The 20,325-nt window shown below is 37.4% G+C and overlaps 2 protein-coding genes across 6 annotated transcripts in view; both read right to left on the bottom strand.

Annotated features, from left to right (window-relative positions):
* Positions 1–3,512, bottom strand: part of LOC127454812 (metabotropic glutamate receptor 1-like) — a 34,899-nt gene extending 31,387 nt beyond the window's left edge. For both annotated transcript variants that reach the window (XM_051722248.1, XM_051722249.1), the window contains exons 1-2: positions 3,454–3,512; positions 2,066–2,879 (exon numbers count right to left, since the gene is read on the bottom strand). In XM_051722248.1, coding sequence (XP_051578208.1) covers positions 2,066–2,780 — 715 coding nt within the window. In that variant the 5' untranslated portion in view covers positions 2,781–2,879; positions 3,454–3,512. The remainder of the gene's footprint in view (positions 1–2,065; positions 2,880–3,453) is intronic.
* A 3,289-nt stretch (positions 3,513–6,801) lies between these two features.
* LOC127454815 (NACHT, LRR and PYD domains-containing protein 12-like) lies at positions 6,802–19,912 on the bottom strand. 4 transcript variants are annotated; one of them, XM_051722254.1, is made up of 10 exons: positions 19,778–19,875; positions 18,496–18,524; positions 18,160–18,221; positions 17,755–17,937; positions 15,429–17,366; positions 11,140–11,313; positions 10,382–10,555; positions 9,781–9,954; positions 9,566–9,612; positions 6,802–9,488 (listed from the first exon to the last, which is right to left on the bottom strand). In XM_051722254.1, exons 4-10 carry the CDS (start codon positions 17,901–17,903, stop codon positions 8,941–8,943), a joined length of 3,204 nt encoding a protein of 1,067 aa, XP_051578214.1. In that variant the 5' UTR covers positions 17,904–17,937; positions 18,160–18,221; positions 18,496–18,524; positions 19,778–19,875; the 3' UTR covers positions 6,802–8,940. The 4 variants fall into 4 exon arrangements, with proteins under 4 accessions (XP_051578214.1, XP_051578215.1, XP_051578216.1 ...); XM_051722255.1 differs by lacking the exon at positions 18,496–18,524 and having other exon boundaries at positions 19,778–19,817; XM_051722256.1 differs by lacking the exons at positions 18,160–18,221; positions 18,496–18,524 and having other exon boundaries at positions 19,778–19,912.
* Between the last annotated feature and the right edge of the window lie 413 nt (positions 19,913–20,325).

The following is a 20,325-nucleotide window of genomic DNA, read 5'->3' as shown; positions in this document are numbered from 1 at the left end:
ACTTCAGTAATGTTAACACATGTTCAGTTTTGTCAACATGACTAGATCAGGTCATCACACACTGGTGTGCTTTATATGCAACACCAGAAATGAATAAGTGAGAGAGTTAATGAATGAATGAATGAATGAACCATCGAACTGATAACTAAAGATGATCACACTCACATGTACTTTGTTGAAATTATTTGAGAGCTTATGACCCTGATTGTGCTTCCAAATGGTATTAGAGATTAGAGTATTACTTTTTAATCACAGATTGGGCCATATTTGTAATAATGTTGTGTGGTTGATATGAGAACAATATCAATCTCTTGATAATGATATGCTGATTAAAAAGTCTGCACAAATATCAGTACAGTGCCTGATTTTACCCTGGCCTTTATATTTGGATAAGATTCCATATTGTAAACATAACTTGTTCATTTGGTTAAATTACCACAAAAATGAACAATATTATCAAAAAACAACTATGAAAAAAAGAAGAAAAAATATTTATTTCTACTTGATTTAACCCATAAAAACCTTTGTTGGTGCATTTTTTAATTCAATAAAAATATTTGTTTTCAAATTTTTAGGTTACCTCACAAAACATTTTGTACATGTATTAAAATAGGACCAGGGCTATTTGTCCAAAGTGCATTGTTCTCAAAATAGTTCACACAAGTCTTAAGCCCAACTTAAAAAAGGGGGAGTGATCCCATGAAAAAAGAAAAATCACTTATGAGATCTCTTTAATATCTCAACTGTTTCTCATGGACAGCAGTGCGATTAAATGGAGAGCAAATGGAGACTTTTGCATAAATCTTTAGCTTTTCAGATATTCTTCTGAGAAAAACACCCCAGTAATCTCACATGTGTCTCCATAAGAGTTTTAGAGGAGATCTCAACACCTCAAACTGTGCTGAGATTTACCAAGACATCAAAATCTGCAATCAAGTCAGAAATTTCTATATGAACACAAACATTGCCATCAAATTCTCCCAAGACCAAAGTATCTGAGCTATGCTATCCATAATAACTTCATAGCTCTATACTCTTACTGTATGTCAACAATTTAAGGAGAAACCTCTGAGACAAAGTTGATACTTAAATGAAAATTCAAATGCAATTCAACTAAATTATTACTTGAAAACACCTCTTCTATAATGAACATGTTTTTAATTACTGAGTTAAAGTCATTTTGATATGATATTTTTCTTGGGGCTTAAAGTAAAAAATGTCATGTGGTGAAACCGTTTGGAAACAGAAAAAAAGGATCTGAAATTCCTACTGACATTATTAGAGTAGTGCAAAATCCTCTTTTATTATTATCTCTTAAAAATAAGCAGTGAAAAAATTAAAAATATATATACGATTAATATTTGAAAAACTTTTTTCCATCAAATCAAAGTAAGGTGGTGTAACCAAATCATGTGACAAAAAAATAAAAAAATAAAAAAAAAATTAAAACAGAAAGGACCCCATTAGACCCTCAAGGCTGTCTGTAAAGTTTAAAAAAATCATTATTTTTTCATATTATTAAATATAAATATTTGGACATTTTTATATTAAGGCACATTTTGTTCAGGTCATATGGAGTAACCCTGAGAAAAATAGTTGATAAAAAAAAATAATAATAAATTAACAAAAAATAAATAAAACATGATATTTGTAAAAAAAAAAAAAAAAAAGTATTTTTACCTTGAATAATATGCATAAAAACTTTTTTTGAAATTAATGATTAAGTTGCGTACACTTGCATACAGTATATTCAAGGTGGAAGAAAAGTACATCTTTACTTCATGGTTACACCACATGACATCAAAGTGACATCAGTTTGGCATTGTATAACAATTGTATAACAATGCTATACATGTTTGTGAGTGTGGGTGTGTGTGTGTGTGTGTGTGTGTGTGTGTGAAACCAACATGGACACAAAGGTTGCATTTCTACAAACTTGACACTTGAAGATTTGTCAGTTTTATCACCTTGAACAACCTTAGTTGTCAATAACCTATAACTGAAAACTCAATATTTTCTTCTGGGATGATATCAGACACAGTAAAGATACAAATGTTTAACTTACCCTCAGTATGAACTGCTGACACATAAGTCCAGTTGTACCGTTTTACAATGTCCAAGAGTGCTCTGGCTTGAAGGGTATCAGATGGGACAACCCTAAGGAAGTACTTAAAGAGAGTTTTATCACTCAAATCAATGCTTGTAGCCGAGTAAGCAATCTGGGGGATGTTGAAAAGCTGCAACAGGTTCTGAACTTGAATGGCCACTGAGCTGGACCCGGGTCCAATGACTCCAGCAATGGGCTTTTTGGTGGCTGGTGTCTGAGCTGAAGGATTTCCATCAACGCACCATTTCGACCCATCTTTGTCATCACGGATGGAAATGAGAGAGTCTCTTATGAACTCAATACTTTGTTCCAAAGCCACTGATGAGTGCCAGCAAGAGTCCCTGATTTCACAACCTAGAGTGATGTTGGGTAGAAGGTACTGATCTGCGTTTATTCTGTCCAGCGTGTGGAACATCGCCTCCACCCTTTGGATTCCATACTGTTCCCTGATCTCGCCACACTTCCTCTCCGCGACCTTCTCAGCCGCCGGTTGATGATGGACAGAGAACAGAGCCCCGATGATGACATCTCCATCCATCCTCGCCACTGAGCGGGTTGCTGCCCTGGGTACCAATGACCGCTGTAAGTTAGCAGCTGAGATGGGCTGAGTACAAAACAGTAAGGTTGGAAGAAAGAAAATAGAGATGAAATTCATTCTCAGTATCATTCCCATGGTGTCATAGGTTTCCACTTGAAATCATGTCCATTTTGCTGTTAAGAAACACAGTTATTTGTTGCCTTCCAGTCCAGCCATGGTGTCCTAACAGGTTTCCTGTAAAATGAAGATGTGAATGGATCACTTTTTATCACATTCTTGAACAAGCAGATGTAATAAGGTGCTATGGTTTGTTATTTTGTAATTCATGCAAATAGAATAAAAACATAAAGCAGTAGCCTACTGAGTGCACACTGCATTAAGCACCATGGACAGCACTAAAATTTACAGATGACCCAGAAAGGAACTTTGAAAAGGGCGTTGTCTATTCAATCAATGCAATTGTATCCTTATGCTTTGTAGATGTATTTTGGTACATATACAGTATATATATATATATATATATATATATATATATATAATTGTTTACCAACAATACAAATGCACATCTTTCCAGATATCTGCCGTGGATCAAATAAGTATGAGTTCAGAGTTGCCCAAGCATGCACTATGTGTAATGTAATGAAGACGAGCTATACACTTACTGAAGCTCTAACATCATCTTTAAAAATACAACCTGATTTATAGCCACAGTGACAAAATTCCTAATAGGACTATGGTTTAGTCATTTGGCTTATGCATTTTATCTGTAATCATGCATTCAAAGCTCATTTAATCAGCTCATTCTTACCTGAAATCACAGCGCATGTCATCGCATCTCTCTCCTGAGCTGCTGGAGCACAAACTGCGAATCCTTCTTTCATCCTCCAAAATGAACGCGAGAGCCTCCTCCTTTATAATCACGGCATGTGAAAGCGGGTCACGGGATAGAGGCAGTAAAATTCAAAGAATACTAACATTTTCTAATATTATTGATATCATTATTTTATCCTCATTGTTATTATTATTATTATTATTATTATTATACATAATTATTGTTTAATAATAAATATTACATATTACTGTTAGTATCTTAATTAACCATATATTACTAATAAATAATAATTAATCAGTATATTAATAATATGATTTAAATTAATTAATAATCATTATTATATTATGAATATATTTTTAAATCAAATCTCCAAAATGTAATTGTTATATAAATAATATATTTTATTATATTATATTAAACAATAGTCTACGACAGGTAGGTGTCCTGTTTAAAACGATTGTAATTTGACTAATACGCTTTCAGGATCAATCAGGTTTAATCAGGTATCAAGCTATCATAACAAAAAAACAGCAACGCATTTATTTAGTTACGCATTTATTTATTCATAGTTCATCGTGAACTATGTGCCTTGAAAGAGCTGAAAATGTGTCGATTTTCTGTGTTCTTTAAAATGCAGTTTAAACATAACGCCACAAGACAAAGTATGCCTTTGGATATAAATCTAATGCAAAAATACATCTAAAAAAAGGAAAGAAACGGCAGAAATTCAAATGCATAGATGAAACCTAATTCTACTACTAATAATAAACCCCTTCAACACAGCACGTTCTTTTCAGAAATCATATATAATATAAAAACACAGATATCTGCAATGCTCCGAGAAAAAAAAAAAAAAAAAAAGATTACCAAATGTTTATTAAAACGAGGGTCGTAGATTAGGTTTGCAGAGACCTCTGGTTGTGATATGACGGTACTGCAGTGAATATGATATTTCTCACTTAATGCTATGTGACCTTGTAACACCAAACCCTGGACAAAATTCGAGTATCTAGACCAGGGCTACTCAACTTTGGAAAGGTCAGGGGCCGCAAAGCTGGATCCCTGTACCCTCGAGGGCTGCACTCTTAATTCTTATAATTATATTCACTGGTGGCTAAACAAGAGGATAAGTACATCAGAGTCTCTAGTTTGAGAAATAGACGACTCACATGTCCTCAGCTGACAGCTTCATTGAATTCTACCCACTCAACACCAGTTTCATGTACAACAGTATAGAGAAGACTCAGGGGTGCAGGCCTTATGGGAAGAATTGCAAAGAAAAGCCACTTTTGAAACAGAAAAACAAAAAGAAAAGGTTCGAGTGGGCGAAGAAACACAGACATTGGACAACAGATAATTGGAAAAGAGTGTTATGGATCTTAACCCCATTGAGCTTTTGTGGGATCAGCTAGACTGTAAGGTGTGTGAGAAGTGCCCGACAAGACCGCCACATCTATGGCAAGTGCTACAGGAAGTGTGGGGTGAAATGTCACTTGAGTATCTGGACGAACTGACAGCTGGAATGCCAAGGAGCTTTGCAGAAACTGTAATTGCTGCACGTGGAGGATTTTTTTATGAGAACACTTTAAAGTAGTTTAAGAAGTTCTGACTATACATTGTGATCTGTTGAATGCGATTTTGGTGTATAAAAGTACCAATTTCTTTCCATAAAATCAAAATCTGTACATTATTCCAAACTTTTGGCTGCCAGTGTGTGTATATATATATATATAGGTTAACATTTTTATAGGAAGAATGTTCTCTCAGAGCTCTGTGGATGAGAGACAGATCAATATTTAAGTCCTTGGCTTTTTTATTATAAATCTCCACTTTCACTTTCAAATGTAAAAAGTGAAACTAAACAGGTGCCACATGTGGCTTACAGATGTGAAAGTGAAAGTGGATATTTATTGTAAAAAAGGACTTAAATATTGATCTGTTTCTCATCCATACCTATCGTATAACTTCAGAAGACATGGATTAAACCACTGGTGTCTTATGGATTACTTTTATGCTGCATTTATGTGTTTTTTGGAGCGTCAAAGATCTGGACACCATTCACTTACATTGTATGGACCTACAGAGCTCAAATGTTCTTCAAATCTTTATTTGTGTTCAGTAGAAGACAGAAAGTCATACACCTCTGGGATGGCATGAGGGTGAGGAAATGATGAGATAATTTAAATTTTTGGGTGAACTAACCCTTTTAGTAATTGTTTGAATCATAAGAGGTGTAACAGTTAGATTTTTTTATATAGCCTAGATCAGATCTGCTGTCACTGTGATTGTCAACTAACAAACACGAGTGTTCACCATCACATGCACCAGAGATGTGTTCAAAAACAAGAGCGATATATTCAAAATTAGCACCAAAAGTTCTTCAGTGACAAGTCATAAAGTCTTTGCGCAAAAGTAGATCGCTAAAAAGCATTTGCGTGAATGCGTCTCAATGCCGTCACTGCAGGAAAAACTTTTTTTTTTACCTGTAAATACTGTTGTCATGACGAGTACATACTGTATCTCTGGTGAGCTATTCATGAGATTGGACAGATTCGCGCCGTGTTCAGTGACTCTAAAGTGAGATTGTGAGCGCGCTTGTTTGATTGACAGACCGTGCATGAGCGCATATGTACTCTGTATGAACGCACGCGCAGACCGACTATCGCTCTCATAACATCAGCCATGCTTAAAACCACAGTAAAGATAGTTTGCGGTTTGAAATTCAGACTTCGATTGGCTATAAATCCACTATGCGCTGTCGTAGACATGTAAATAATGTTGCATGTGATTCTTCATGATTTGTGAATTCGGATGACATCATTCTCCAATCTGCAATTGGTAATTTAAATTTTACCACTCTTCATTTTCTAATCCAAATAGCTCCAAAAGTTGAACACCTAGCAGACTGAAGCCACTCTCATCTTGACCAGTCACAGATTTGTGAATTTTTTCACAGCAGTTTGTTTTCCTGTCAACTCTTTTTAAGTCCATGAGTCAGGAAGGTGAAAAATAAGCGCTCGTCACTTTCAACGGCTATTTCCAGTAAACACACAATCTGGATTCATGCAAATTCATTTGTATTAGATAGAGCCTGATTTGTGAAAACTTTCACAATCACATTTGGTCGTTTTTGATTGCATGTTACTGCTCTACCCCCATTGCCTTGTGTAATAATAACAATATAGGCTGTGTCAATGGATAAAGCCATCAGAGAAATCAGCTTATAATTCTAAAAACTGAGCACCTAGACGGGTCACAATAGGCTCAAATAGACCTTCATGATTTGTGAATTTTTTCACATATCAGTTTTTGTCATTTAACCCATTTTTGAGTTCTTGAGTCAACAGTTTACCTGAGAAATCAGCATTATAGGCTTAGTGTGATAATTGCTCTGTGTTTTAGTCTTTCCCATTCATTTCCTATGGGGGGCCAAAAATGACCCGGAACACCACGGGTGTTACCTTTTTGTCACGGGGGCTAAACTCATCAAATCCAGTCCAATTTTTTTTGTGAGTTCAGATGGCAAAAAGTAACCAAGCCTTGGCCCACTGAGATGAATGAAACCATTTTTACTAAAGAAACCAAAACAAAATGGGTCAAAAATTACCCAAACACTGCACAAGGGTTAAATAAAATGACTAGCTAGTTGACATACTGTATCATCCATATCAAAATTTTATTTGTCAACAACCAACCAAAGCCATCAAACTGAGTCAAATCAATTTTTTTTTCAAATCCAGTTTTGTGTAAAACTAATGTTTTCCCTTCATAAAGAATGTGACCTCTCAATGTTTATAACACTGATTTTTCAGGTAAACTGTAGGCCCAAAAAAAAAAGAAAAAAAAAAGGGGTTAAATGACTAAAACTGATCTGTGAAAAAATGCCCAAATCAGGATGGTCTATTTAAGCCTAGTGTGACCCATCTAGGTGCTCATTTTGTAGAATTATAAGACGTTTATTGGTTTTATGGCTTAGAAAATTAGTATTTTACAATGCCAATATGCAAGAAGCCATCAAACTGAGTAAATTCAATTTTTTAAAGTTTTCACATATCCAGTTTTGTATGAAACTAGTGTTTTTCTATCATAATTATCATGTTTTTGCAGAATGTGACCTCTCAAAGCTTATTACACTGATTTTTCAGGTAAACTGTTGACTACAGAACTCAAAAAAGGGTTAAGAGACAAAAACTGATATGTGAAACAATTCACAAATCATGAAGGCCTATTTGAGCCTACTGTGACCCATCTAGGTGCTTAGTTTTTAGAATGATAAGCTGATTTCTCTGATGGATTTATCCATTGGCACAGCCTATATTGTTATTATTACACAAGGCAATGGGGTAGAGCAGTAAGACACAATCGAACGTGACCAAATGTGATCGTGAAAGTTTTCACAAATCAGGTTCTATATAATACAAGTGAATTTGCATGAACCCAGATTGTGTGTTTACTGGAAATAGCCGTTAAATGTTAAGAGCACTTATTTTTCACCTTCCCGACTTATGGACTTAAAAAGAGTTGACAGGAAAACAAACTGCTGTGAAAAAATTCACAAATCAGACTGGTCAAGATGAGAGTGGCTTCAGTCTTCTAGGTGTTCAACTTTTGGAGCTATATGGATTAGAAAATGAAGAGTCGTAAAATTTAAATCTTTTTGCAGTTGAATTCCCTCTCTAATATGATTCAGCAATGTAGAGAACTAGCGTAAATCCTCATGAAAATGGACACCTCACAATTCATACAGATTTGATAGGCTGTTTGATTATCTGGGCATAGTTCAGTTACACTCTTCTTCAAAGCATGAACCAGCAACTTTAAGGTGAGCATTTTATCACATCTTATTCAATCAAATGTATTTATGCAAATTGTTTAGCTGCTGGGTGCAGTCAAAACTACTCCAAGGAGACTGCAGATGTCAAGATGTACAGTGTAAAAGTAGTTACATTTTGGTCTGTTCTCACCCAAAAATGACTGGATCGCTTCAAAAGCCATGGATTAAACTAATGGAGTTTTATCGATTACTTTTATGCTGCCTTTAAGTGATTTTTGGAGCTTTAAAGTTTTGGTCACCATTCACTTGCGTTGTATGGACCTACAGAGCTGAGATATTCTTTATCTGTGTTTTGCTGAAGAAAGTCATACACATCCGGGATGGCATGAGGGTCAGTAAATGATGAGATAATTTTCATTTTTGGGTAAACTATACCTTTAAAATCTCAGTTAATTCTAGGAATGTCACTATACTAAAATTTCTGCCTGTTGCATCTACACAAATTCACTGAACTATCCGAATAACAGACCTTATTCACCTTAATAGGCTACACTTATTTAATTTTTGGCAGGAATGAAAATGATACTGTGAGGGATAGATTTACAATCTCTTCAACCAACAGCATGCACTATAAAAAGGTCCTAGATCATAAAGGTCAGAGTCTCCCATTTTCCTCTATACACCACTGATTACCCTTCTATAGTTTCATTCCAAACCCGGAAATGTGAAGAGGGTCCATTAACCCCAAATCCAGCATATAGGGGTTCAGTGAATGTGGAGTGGAATGTGTGTATATGTGTGAGTGTGTGTGTGTCAGAGATGCTGTAGAAGGACAGAGTTCCAGCTGACCAGTCCAGATACACTCCTACTCTGTTAGAGCGGGGTGAAGGGGCAGGTATGGCCGTTCTCTTATTATTGTGTCTGGCAGTAAAGCACTTATTTAAACAGTTCAGTTTCCAAGACTTCCCATTGTATCCAAACCAACAGTCATTACTCTCTCCTTTCCTGCTGATTCCTTTATATGCCACTGATATATCAGCTTCTCCACTCCATTCAGCCTCCCAGTAACAGCGTCCAGTCAGACTCTCTCTACACAGAACCTGAGGATAGTAATCAAATCTCTCTGGATGATCAGGATAATGCTGCTCATCTTTCACATATGTCACCTTTCTGTTGTCCTCAGACAGAGAGAGTTGAGTGTGTGCTGTGTTTGGTTCCAGTGTAACATCACAGGCATCTGAACATGATGAGAGATTATAACTTTCATAACAAAACAATAATGATTAAGGTGTGTTTGTGTGTGTATCGACCTACATTTTTGTGGTCCTGCTGTAATCCTGAACTCTCCTCCATGATCCACACTATAAAAGACACATAATACACTCTATTAACACCTAGAGATGGAAATTACACTAATTAAGGCACTAGACTGCAAGTAAACAAAACATCACTTAAAATGGACAAATTAATAATCCATAATGGATTTCAAGGATTTTATACCCCAGGTACGATTGTTCTGCTCAACATACTTGAGTTTGTCCAGTCTGCAGTTCGGATTGTTGAGTCTATCAGAAAGCAGCTTGACTCCTGATTCTCCAGGGTGATTGTAGCTCAGATCCAGCTCTATCAGACGTGAAGGGTTTGAACTCAGAGCTGAAGCCACATAACTACAGCCTTCCTCTGTCACCATACAGCCAGATAATCTACAAACACAAACAGTCAAGATGATCTTTCACTTTAGAATTTATGTATAGGCTATTGTATAACTTCAGAAGACTTGGTATGTAGTGATATTGACTACTTTTATGATACGTTTCTGTCCTTTTTGGAGCTTGATAGATGTTATCTCTTTGAACCGCTTAAATTCTCCTTTTAGGTTCCATTGAAAAAATAACAGCATACAGGTCAATCAAAATCAAATCAAATCACTTTTATTGTCACTCAACCATATACACAAGTGCAATAGTGGGTGAAAGTCTTGGGTGCAGTTCCAACAAACATAGCAGTCATGACAGTGATGAGACATATACCAATTTACAATAAACATCAGATTTACACAACACAAGGTTTGGATCGACACTAGGGTGGGTAAATAATAACTATTCTTTTATCTGTTATTATATACAGTACCTCAGTATTTCCAGTTGACAGTTTGGACTCTTCAGTGCTTCAGAGAGTAGCTTCACTCCTGAATTCTGCAGGTCATTGTTACTCAGGTCTAGCTCTCTCAGTGGGGAGTTTGAAGATTGAAGAACTGATGCCAAACTTTCACAGAACTGATCATTGAGATTGCAGCCTGTCAATCTAAACAGGAAAGAACAAAATTATTAGAAAGTAGCTTTACAAAACATACAATTCTTCCATAGTGAATACCGTACACTTTAAGGAGAATTACAGTGATTGTAACAGATGTTCAAGCAAATTGCAGCTTTTATTAATTCAAAACAAGATAATAAAGACAATACTTCAGTCGGACTAAGACTATACAGTTACAACACTGAGACAATAGGCATTTTTCCACACAACAAATGTGGAACTACTGTAGTACCTGAACTAAAATCATTTCGTTGTGGAACTATACGTTATGGAACTATATGAGTTTGTAAACTGAGTTGGCAATACAAGGTATTAGGTTTGGTTTTTCACGTGTAACAGATTTGCATTGCAGAAATGTAGTTGCATTTTTTTTACCAAATGAATTGTTATAATAAACTTAATGCATATTATAATACAATACTATTATACAACCTATTTTATGTTTAACATAACATAAGTTGTTTTGCGCACATATTGCAACATATATGAGCCTTAGAGAAACCTCTTACAGCTACTGTTTGGTCATTTATTATTGCAGTGCCAGTACCTGATTATTTTAACTACTCACTGACCTCAGTACCTCCAGTTGACAGTGAGGACTCTTCAGTCCATCAGAGAGCAGATTCACTCCTGAATCCTGCAAGTCATTGTTTCTCAGGTCCAGTTCTCTCAGTGGGGAGTTTGAGGATTGTAGAGCTGAGCTCACAGTTTCACAACAATGATCTGTGAGATTACAGCCAGCAAGACTATAACAGAGGAATAAATGCAGCTCAATAAATATAAGATGATGGGTTAAAATATTGTGCACACAGCACTGATCACATATTGCTAACTTGAATAATATTCTGTTTTACATAAAAAAGTTAATTATGTCTGAATATTAACTGTCAATCATACCAAATTTGTTTGAATTAGTCTTTTATTATGATGATAAGTTATTATAACACTGACCCAAAAACAGTATCCCAAAGGCCATTCATTTGATTTGATTTATATCAATGCTAGATTATCATTTTATGTTTATAAATCTTTGCAATTAAGACAATTTTTGCTTTTTAAACAGCCTCTGAATTCTTTTCACATTATTGTCATGTAATAGAATACAGTGTGATTTGATACTTTGATGGAGGAGTCACAGTGTGAGGTACTGTATTATAATTTAGTTTAGGTGGGTGGAGTGTTAATTTTTTTAATAGCTTGTTTCACTTGGAAGCAAATGGAAGCAAAATCGGTTGTGAACGGGGCTTCATGTTGACTTTAATTTACGTTTACCCCATATGAAGTAGCAGAGCAAACGAAACTGAAAGCAAAAGTGAAATTGTATAACGGGATTGTATAACGTACGCATGGTGCAATCATGTTCAGCGGAGTTTATGATTAGAGGGGTGCTATGTCACAAACATTATCCCTGCCTGGCACACAGTGCTCATTGAGATTGATCATGCTATTGCGAGCACGTAATACTCAAATGCTTTGCTTTCGACCTGCTTCTGAGGAAGCTGATGCCGTCCCCATCTCCTCCCTATATCTAGCGAGGACAGGACACAAAGCGCAGAGACTCCTCTTCTCCATATCCAGCGGCCTCGCCTGTTCCATAACGATTGACGGCTCACTCAGGCACACTGCAATCATTCACGATGGTTTATGTCAGGGATACTTTGTCACTGGGCTACATTAGTGGACATGTAATTTCCCCCCGTAATTTCCGTAAAAATGCCTCAGAGTTTCACCGCCAGTGCTGTTCTTCCAGAGCTGCATGAACAGCTTATTATGGCTTGATGTTCTCCCGATTCAGTGAGAGTTCAAGTCTCTGGCGCTGTCACCATGTTGTGATTATTGCTTCTTGTTTACCCTGCCGTTGCAAGCCGGGAACAAAGTGTGTCATTTCCTCTGTAACGCAGGATGGTTCGCCCTGTTTTTACTATCGTTGACAACATGCTAGGAGACGGCCTATGCTGCAACAGAGTTTTTAGGTGCCTCCACATCACCTAATAGCCATCTCGCTTTCCCTGCTGCTGTTAGCTGGGAACAAGTTAGTGCCTTGACTCAGGTCATTTCAATGCCTGTTTGTACTTTGTTGACACTGTGCCGCAACGCAGAGATTTTAGGCACCTCGATATCGCCTAATAGCCCTCTCACTTTCCCAGCTGTCACGAGTTGGAAATTAGGTTCTGCCACATGCTCAAGCACGACTACATGCTATGATTTGCAAGGCTGTCACCTCCTTTCAATGCCGTTATGTCCTCCACCGTAATGGTGCGGTACACGCCGATTCTCAGCACTGAGATATTAAATCTCGCAAAAGACGCAATAGAGATGGTATCAGCAACAGTGTCCACAGCTGGTGCCACAGCAGCTGTTTTCTAGTTGCCAAAAAGTATGGAGTATTACGTCCCATTTTGGATTTGAGACGCTTGAACCGAGCATTAGCGAGGTTTCATTCAAAATGAATACTTAAACAAATTCTGCCTCACGTTCATCCTATGGACTGGTTTGTATCGATCAACCGGAAAGATGCTTACTTTCACGTACACTTAGCCCCTCATCACAGGCAGTCTTGAGATTTGCCTTTGAGGGGACTGCTTAACAGTTTAAAGTCCCACCTTTCGGCTTATCCCTGGTTCCTCGCATATTCACGAAATGTGTCGATGCGGTGCTCGCTCCACTGAGGCTGAGTGGAGTTTGCGTTATGAATTACCTTGGTTGCTCTTAGCACAGTCAGAGGAACAAGTTTGCAAACACAGCGACCTGTTACTTGCATATTTGGAGCGTTTGGGACTGAAAGTCAGCTGGTCAAAGAGCATGTTAATGCCAGCCGTCAGATTTCCTTGCTAGGCATGAATCTCAACTAAGTCTCTATGATGGAACGCCTGACGGAAGAATGTATTTATTCCATTCCATGAACATTTTCAATCTGGGAACATTTTTTTTTCCACTGAAGCTTTTTCAACAAACCGCTGGGACTACTGCGGATTAGACCACTTCACTGCTGGCTCAGATTGAAGGTACTGTACCTCATCATTCATAGCAACACGGCCGCTTACGTCTTGTGGTGACATGCTACTGTCTAGCCACATTAGCCGTTTTAAAAATGCCCACATTCTATCAAACGGGCGTGGCACTCAGTTAAGTGTCCAGATGCAAAGTGGTCACGACGGATGCATCGAACACGGACTGGGGAGCCCTGTGCGATGGATGCCCAGCCTTTGGCACCTGGACAGATGCTCAGGTGACCTGGCACAAAAGATAAAATAAATACATTGTCTGGAGCTACTCTGTGTATTTCTAGCATTAATGACTTTCCGACCAGCCGTCCAGGGGTTTCATGTTCTGATCAGAACTGACAACACGGCGGTCGTGGCTTACATACAGTACTGTGCAAAAGTTTTAGGCACTTGTGAAAAATGTTGCATAGTGAGGGTGTCTTCAAAAATAATGACATAAATAGTTTTCATTTATCACTTAATGTCATACAAAGTCCAGTAAACATAAAAAAGCTAAATCAATATTTGGTGTGATCACCTTTGCCTTTAAAACAGCACCAATTCTCCTAGGTACACCTGGACACAGTTTTTCTTGGTCGTTGACAGATAGGATGTTCCAAGCTTCTTGGAGAATTCGCCACAGTTAGGAGAGTTAAACTGTGTTTTCTGCTGCTTACTACCAGCTTATTTATACATGGTCATCTCATAAACCGCAGTTAGCAGTCACTTTATATAAGTTTTCACTACCCATTTGGTTAGTCCCTTATTTATACTTATCCACACATGGTAGTGATTTAATTCATCTTGCGATGACTGCGCTACCCGATCCGGTTAGCGTCATCGCCATGTTTATCCATCCATTCATCATTCTACTTCTCCATTCTTATTGCAATGCGAAGAGGAGACTCTGTTGGTGATTTTTGCTACCCCAATAGCTAGTAGGCACGCATGTGAATCAGTAGCATGGCTTCATGGTATACATTCCCCATAGCATCAGTTATGATGCAGCATTCATGACTGAATTGATAGGGAACGATAAAGTTACGACTGTAACCATGGTTCCCTGAAATGAGGGAATAAATGCTGCGTAAGATGGCCGCGCTACTGAATCTTCGCTACAAGGGTCGAGTATCGATTGCACCCTTCAGTCAAATATTCTGAAGAGATAGCGCTATGCACCCCCTCTATATATGCCTGCGACATGCGCGAGGACAAAGTGCTATCTTCCAATTAAAATTTGTGAGATTTTAAAGATTTTCAGAGAATGGCTACGCCTTAGGGGATAACCCCATAGGATCAGCTATGATGCAGCAATTGTTCCCTAATTTCAGGGAACCATGGTTACAGCCATAACCTTATAATTTCTCAAGGTGTGTTTTTAAAAGTTTTTTTTTTCAACACCAAGTCTAAAATTGTGGCACCCCTGTATGAGACACTAAAAAAAACAGCGTGTAGTGCATGTTTACACAGAAAAACAAATGAAAAACAGTGTAGACACTGAAAAAAACAGCAAAACGCAGTGCAACAGAGGGTTGCCAGATCTCACAAGAGAAACAAGCGACCTGGCTTGGAAAAAAAACAGCCGTGACTTGTCTCACCAAAACAAGCGAATTAAGTGATCCCAATATCTGGAAAAACAAGCCCAAAAAAACACAACTGTATTCTGGAAATGAACCACGACTATCCACATCAATAAGTGACTTTATGGAAAAACAAGCCAAAAGTCACTTATAAAAAGCAGATAAGGCAACACTGAAAGAAATCTGTCTAGCGCATGTGTTTACATAGAAAAACAATGGAAAAACATCAGGTTTAAATGGCACCTTATTCTTAACAAAAGACACAAAGTTAGCTTAATCACATACGTAAATACTCACAGAGCTTTTCTGCAGTTCATCACAGCTGGTATGAGTCTCCTTCTACCTTCAACTGTTGTATTATATTTCTTCAGATCCAGTTCATCCGGCACCACTTCTGACATCTGAAGCATGTAGGCTATAGCTGAGCAGTGTTCAGGAGTGAGATAATTCTCTAAGTGTTTCTTTGATTTCAGAAACTTCTGAATCTCCCTGTACAGAGACTGATCATTCATTTCCAGCAGACAGAGAAACAGATTGATGCATCTGTCAGCCGAAAGATGATTATTATAGTCCTTGAACAGACTGATGGTTCTGTCAGCTGAGAGACGTTCATCACCTTTTATTTTGTTTTTAATGTACTCTGTTGTTTTCGTGATGTTCTCTGAACTGTTTTCTGTGTGTGTCAGTAGATCCTGTAAGAGTCTCTGATTGGACTCCAGTGAGATGCCCAGCAGAAATCGAAGGAAAAGATCCAGGTGTCCATTTCCACTCTCCAGGCATTTATTAACTCCTGCTTTTAGTAGCTTATACAAAGAGATTTCCCCAGAACTGTACCACAAAAACAACTTCAGTGTTTCCATATTATTTACTATATATGAGTAAAACACAAAGAAAGCAGCTAGAAACTCCTGAAAGCTCAGATGTATAAAGCAGAAGACTTTTCTCTTATTAATCACCGATTCCTCTTTAAAGATCTCAGTGCAAATCCCAGAATACACTGAGGCATCAGTGACGTCTATGCCGCTCTCTCTCAGGTCCTCCTCATAGAACATGACATTGCCCTTCATCAGCTGTTTGTATGCCAGTTCAGCAAGCTTCACAATCACTTCTCTGTTGGACTGCAGGAGTTTCTCTGCATCTCTCTCATCTTTCTCATCATACTTCTGGTTCCTCATGTTAATCTGGATGAGTAGGAAGTGTATGTACATTTCAGTTAGAGTTTTAGGGATTTCTTCACAGTGATCTTGTTTCAGGATGTTTTGAAGCACAGTGGCTGAGATCCAACAGAAGACTGGTATGTGGCACATGATGTGGAGGCTTCTTGCTCTTCTAATGTGTGAGATGATTGTGCTGGCTTGATGCTCATCATTGATTCTCTTCTTGAAATATTCCTCCTTCTGAGGATCACTGAATCCCTGGATTTCTGTCACACAGTTGATGTATTCAGAGGGGATCTGATTGGCTGCTGTTGGTCTGGAGGTGATCCAGATGAGAGCAGAGGGCAGCAGATGTCCTTTGATGAGGTTTGACATCAACACACCCACTGATGACGTCTCAGTCACATCAGAAACTTTCTTACTGTCTGAAAACTTCAGTGTAATTCTGCTTTCATCCAGACCATCAAAGATGAACACAACTTTACACTCATCATAAATCTTTGAGTCCAGATCTTGAAGTTCAGCATGGAAGTCAAGCAGAAGTTTGTGAAGACTGTACTGGTCATCTTTAATCAAGTTCAGCTCTCGAAATGGAAGCACAAACATGAAATCTACATCCTGATTGGCTTTTCCTTCAGCCCAGTCCACAATGAACTTCTGCACAGAGACTGTTTTTCCAATTCCAGCAATGCCTTTAGTGAGAACTGTCTTTATTTCTTCTTTCCTCTTTCTTTTCTTCATCTTATATCCTGGTTCTGGTAAGAGATCAAAGATGTCACTGCAGTAGATTGGAGTGCTGTGTGAGTGTTGTGTTCTGGGTGTTTTCTCCATGTGTAAAACCTCATGTTCTTCATTCACTCCTTCACTCTCTCCTTCTATAATGTAGAGCTGTGTGTATATCCTGTTCAGGAGAGTTTGATTCTCTTGTAGTTTAATTCCTTCAAATAAGCTCTCATACTTGATCTTCATGCTGGTTTTGTGTTTGTCTTTGACTCTTTGCAGGAAATCATCCACTGGTTGGTGAGAATCCTTCTGTAGGTCTTGGGACACATGTCTGATCACATCATTATGTTCCAATCTGCAAAACAGTGAAATGAAAAGAGAAACAAAGAAAAACAATGAGAAAAGCATTAAAAGTTGAGGAAATGACCCCAATTTTAGAGATGTGTCAGTTAGTGGTAGGGGATGTACCGATAGTTTTTCTGTGCTCATGACTGAAAACTGTCCGAAAATCAGCTGCGATGCCATTATGAAACAAATCTATACTGTAGCTGCTGTCAAGATTATCTCCAATGATTTCTACTATATGCCAACAGTGGATAATTGATTTCATGTCATCACAAATGGAGTGATTTAATTCTTAGCAATATCTTTCCTGATATACTGTAGTTTAATGATGCACACAAATAGAAAATGTTCCTGATTCAACATCCTTTTTCATTCCGTTCCATTATGTTTATACTCACACAGGGTCAGCGGTCACTGGGCAATTACTCAATGCAGGGGGAGTAGGCATGGACATATTACTCATCATAGACACACAACTGGGTTCTGGAAATGCTGCTTTACGTGTCTGAGCAGCACCTCCCTCCTCTCTCTCCTCATAGAGACTCATTGTAGAGGCAGGGCTTTAAAAAGGATGAATATGCCTACAGGAAGGAAAATCAAAAAGAGAAACATGTATGAAATGAAATTTTATGAATTCTTGTGTTTTTTGAGAGTATTGTTTGTTGTTTTCTTATGTACGGAAAATGTACAATCAGCTAGTCTTTATCAAAAAATAAACCCTGATGCAAATCGGAGGCTACTTAAATAAATAAATAAATGGACATAAAATATAGATTTCAGTTGAAATTACTTTATTAGCTTACTTGAAGTGATTGCAGAGTAATACGAGACAACTGAAGCACAATAGGAAAGTTAACCACAATACCTGCATAACAAATTAAATATCAGTTTGGGGCCAGATGTGAAGTCATTATTCAGAAATATTTGACTGATTAATACAGTGATTGACCAATCAGAATTGAGTATTCCAGAGAGCCGTGTAACAAGTAATTTGAGTCTCTGAGATGGATGCATGCTGTTGAACAATCTTGTAGTTTTTTAAAACAAAAACTGCTTCTAGATATACGTATCTATTGTTATTAACATCGCCCTTTGCAGGTAAGTAAAATGTAATAATCACACCAGTGTAAGCAACTTACCTCACCAAAATAAGTATAAATAAGCAACCCTAAAGAAAGAAACAGATGCAAAGAAGAAACAAACTACAACGATTAATAATTACATGATGTAGAGTATGGCTTGATAGCTGCTTTTAGTGGTTGATTGCACGTTAAAGGGATAGTTCACCCAAAAATGAAAATTCTATCATTTACTCACCCTCATGCCATCCCAGATGTGCATGAATTTCTTTCTTCTGCTGAACACCATACAATGTTAGTGAATGGTGGCCAGAACTTTGAAAGTCCAAAAAGCACAAACAGGCAGCATAAAACTCCAGTGGTTCAATACATAACTGCAGAAGTGATGTTATAGGTGTGGGTTAGAAACAGATCAATATTTAAGTCATTTTAACTATAAATCTCCATTTTCACATTCACTTCCACATTCTTCTTTTTTGTTTTTGGCGATTCGCATTCTTCGAGCATACCGCCACCTACTAGGCAGGGAGGACAATTTATAGTAAAAAAGGACTTAAATATTGATCTGTTTCTCACCCACACCTATCAAATCTCTTCTGAAGACATGGATTTACCCACTGGAGTGTTGTGGATTATTTTTATGCTGCCTTTATATGCTTTTTGGAGCTTCAAAGTTTTGGTCACCATTCACTTGCATTGTATGGACCTACAGAGCTGAGATATTCTTCTAAAAATCTTCATTTGTGTTCCGCTGAAGAAAGAAAGTCACACATCTGGGATGGCATGAGGGTGAGTAAATGATGAGGGAATTTTCATTTTTGGGTGAACTATCCCTTTTAATGGGGCCAGGCACTATCTGTGACTTACCATATTTATAAGCGACTACATTATAAGTCTCTTATAATAAGTGGACATTGCAACACTTGTACCTGCACCTTTTCACTTCCTGATTCCTCAGTACAACCTTGTTTATATTAACAACTGAGATCCTCAGCCAACAGACAACTGCCATCCGGATGAAGTCATTTAATATTTGATAAATTACACATCACATTTTGATAAATTAAGATAAAACAATTTTTATTTAAATTACTTTACTAAACTATCAATACAAATGCATTTTCACTAGAAAGTCCTGCTTTTGTTATTTCTTTTTGACTGTAAATGTAACTAAACAGGTACTTCAAAACTGTTAAGAAAGTTAGAAAAACTCTCACTACAGAGACTACAGTATCTGAAAAAATTTGACATTCCAGTAGACTATAAATATTAAGACATGTAAATGAATATTTTCTAACCAGTGCATGATAATGAACCCAGATATGTGTTGTTTCAAACTTACCTCTGTCTGAAAATCAAACAAACTACATAGTTAAAAAATCCACACTGTTAGTCTGCATTTAATCAGTTCTGATTCACAATATTCACACACAGCTTTTCTCTCCTAATGTTGTTCTCAACACAGACTCATTTTCTTCCTTTCACAAAATGGAGTATGTTAAAAAAAAAAAAAAAAATCTGACATGAACAGGCTGGACTGGTTTACATAAAATAGAGAGGCGTAGAAAAACAATGTTGGCAGTTTATAACACCTGCACAGGTAAATCTGTTTTCTGCATCAGAACAGGAGGAGGATAGAACATGATTCATGGAGGTCCTTCATTCTACATTGTAGGCTACTTGACCATATAAAAGTTTACCATAGTTCTTCCATTGTTTAACAGTAGCATTTTTAATAATACGGTCATAACAACAGGAAAGACCATGGATGGCACAGAGGTTAGACTGCTCGTAACTGCTGGTTTACTGGATAACTAGTGAGAAGAAAACAGCTGACTCTAGATCTGTGGCTGCTGTCCTCGCCTTCTCATGGTGCATTTAGAGAACTGG

Source organism: Myxocyprinus asiaticus, chromosome 17 (assembly GCF_019703515.2).
Source record: "Myxocyprinus asiaticus isolate MX2 ecotype Aquarium Trade chromosome 17, UBuf_Myxa_2, whole genome shotgun sequence".
Classification (NCBI taxonomy): Eukaryota; Metazoa; Chordata; class Actinopteri; order Cypriniformes; family Catostomidae; genus Myxocyprinus; species Myxocyprinus asiaticus.
The sequence above is the reverse complement of the archived record's forward strand: the minus strand, read 5'-3'. Positions and strand labels throughout refer to the sequence as shown.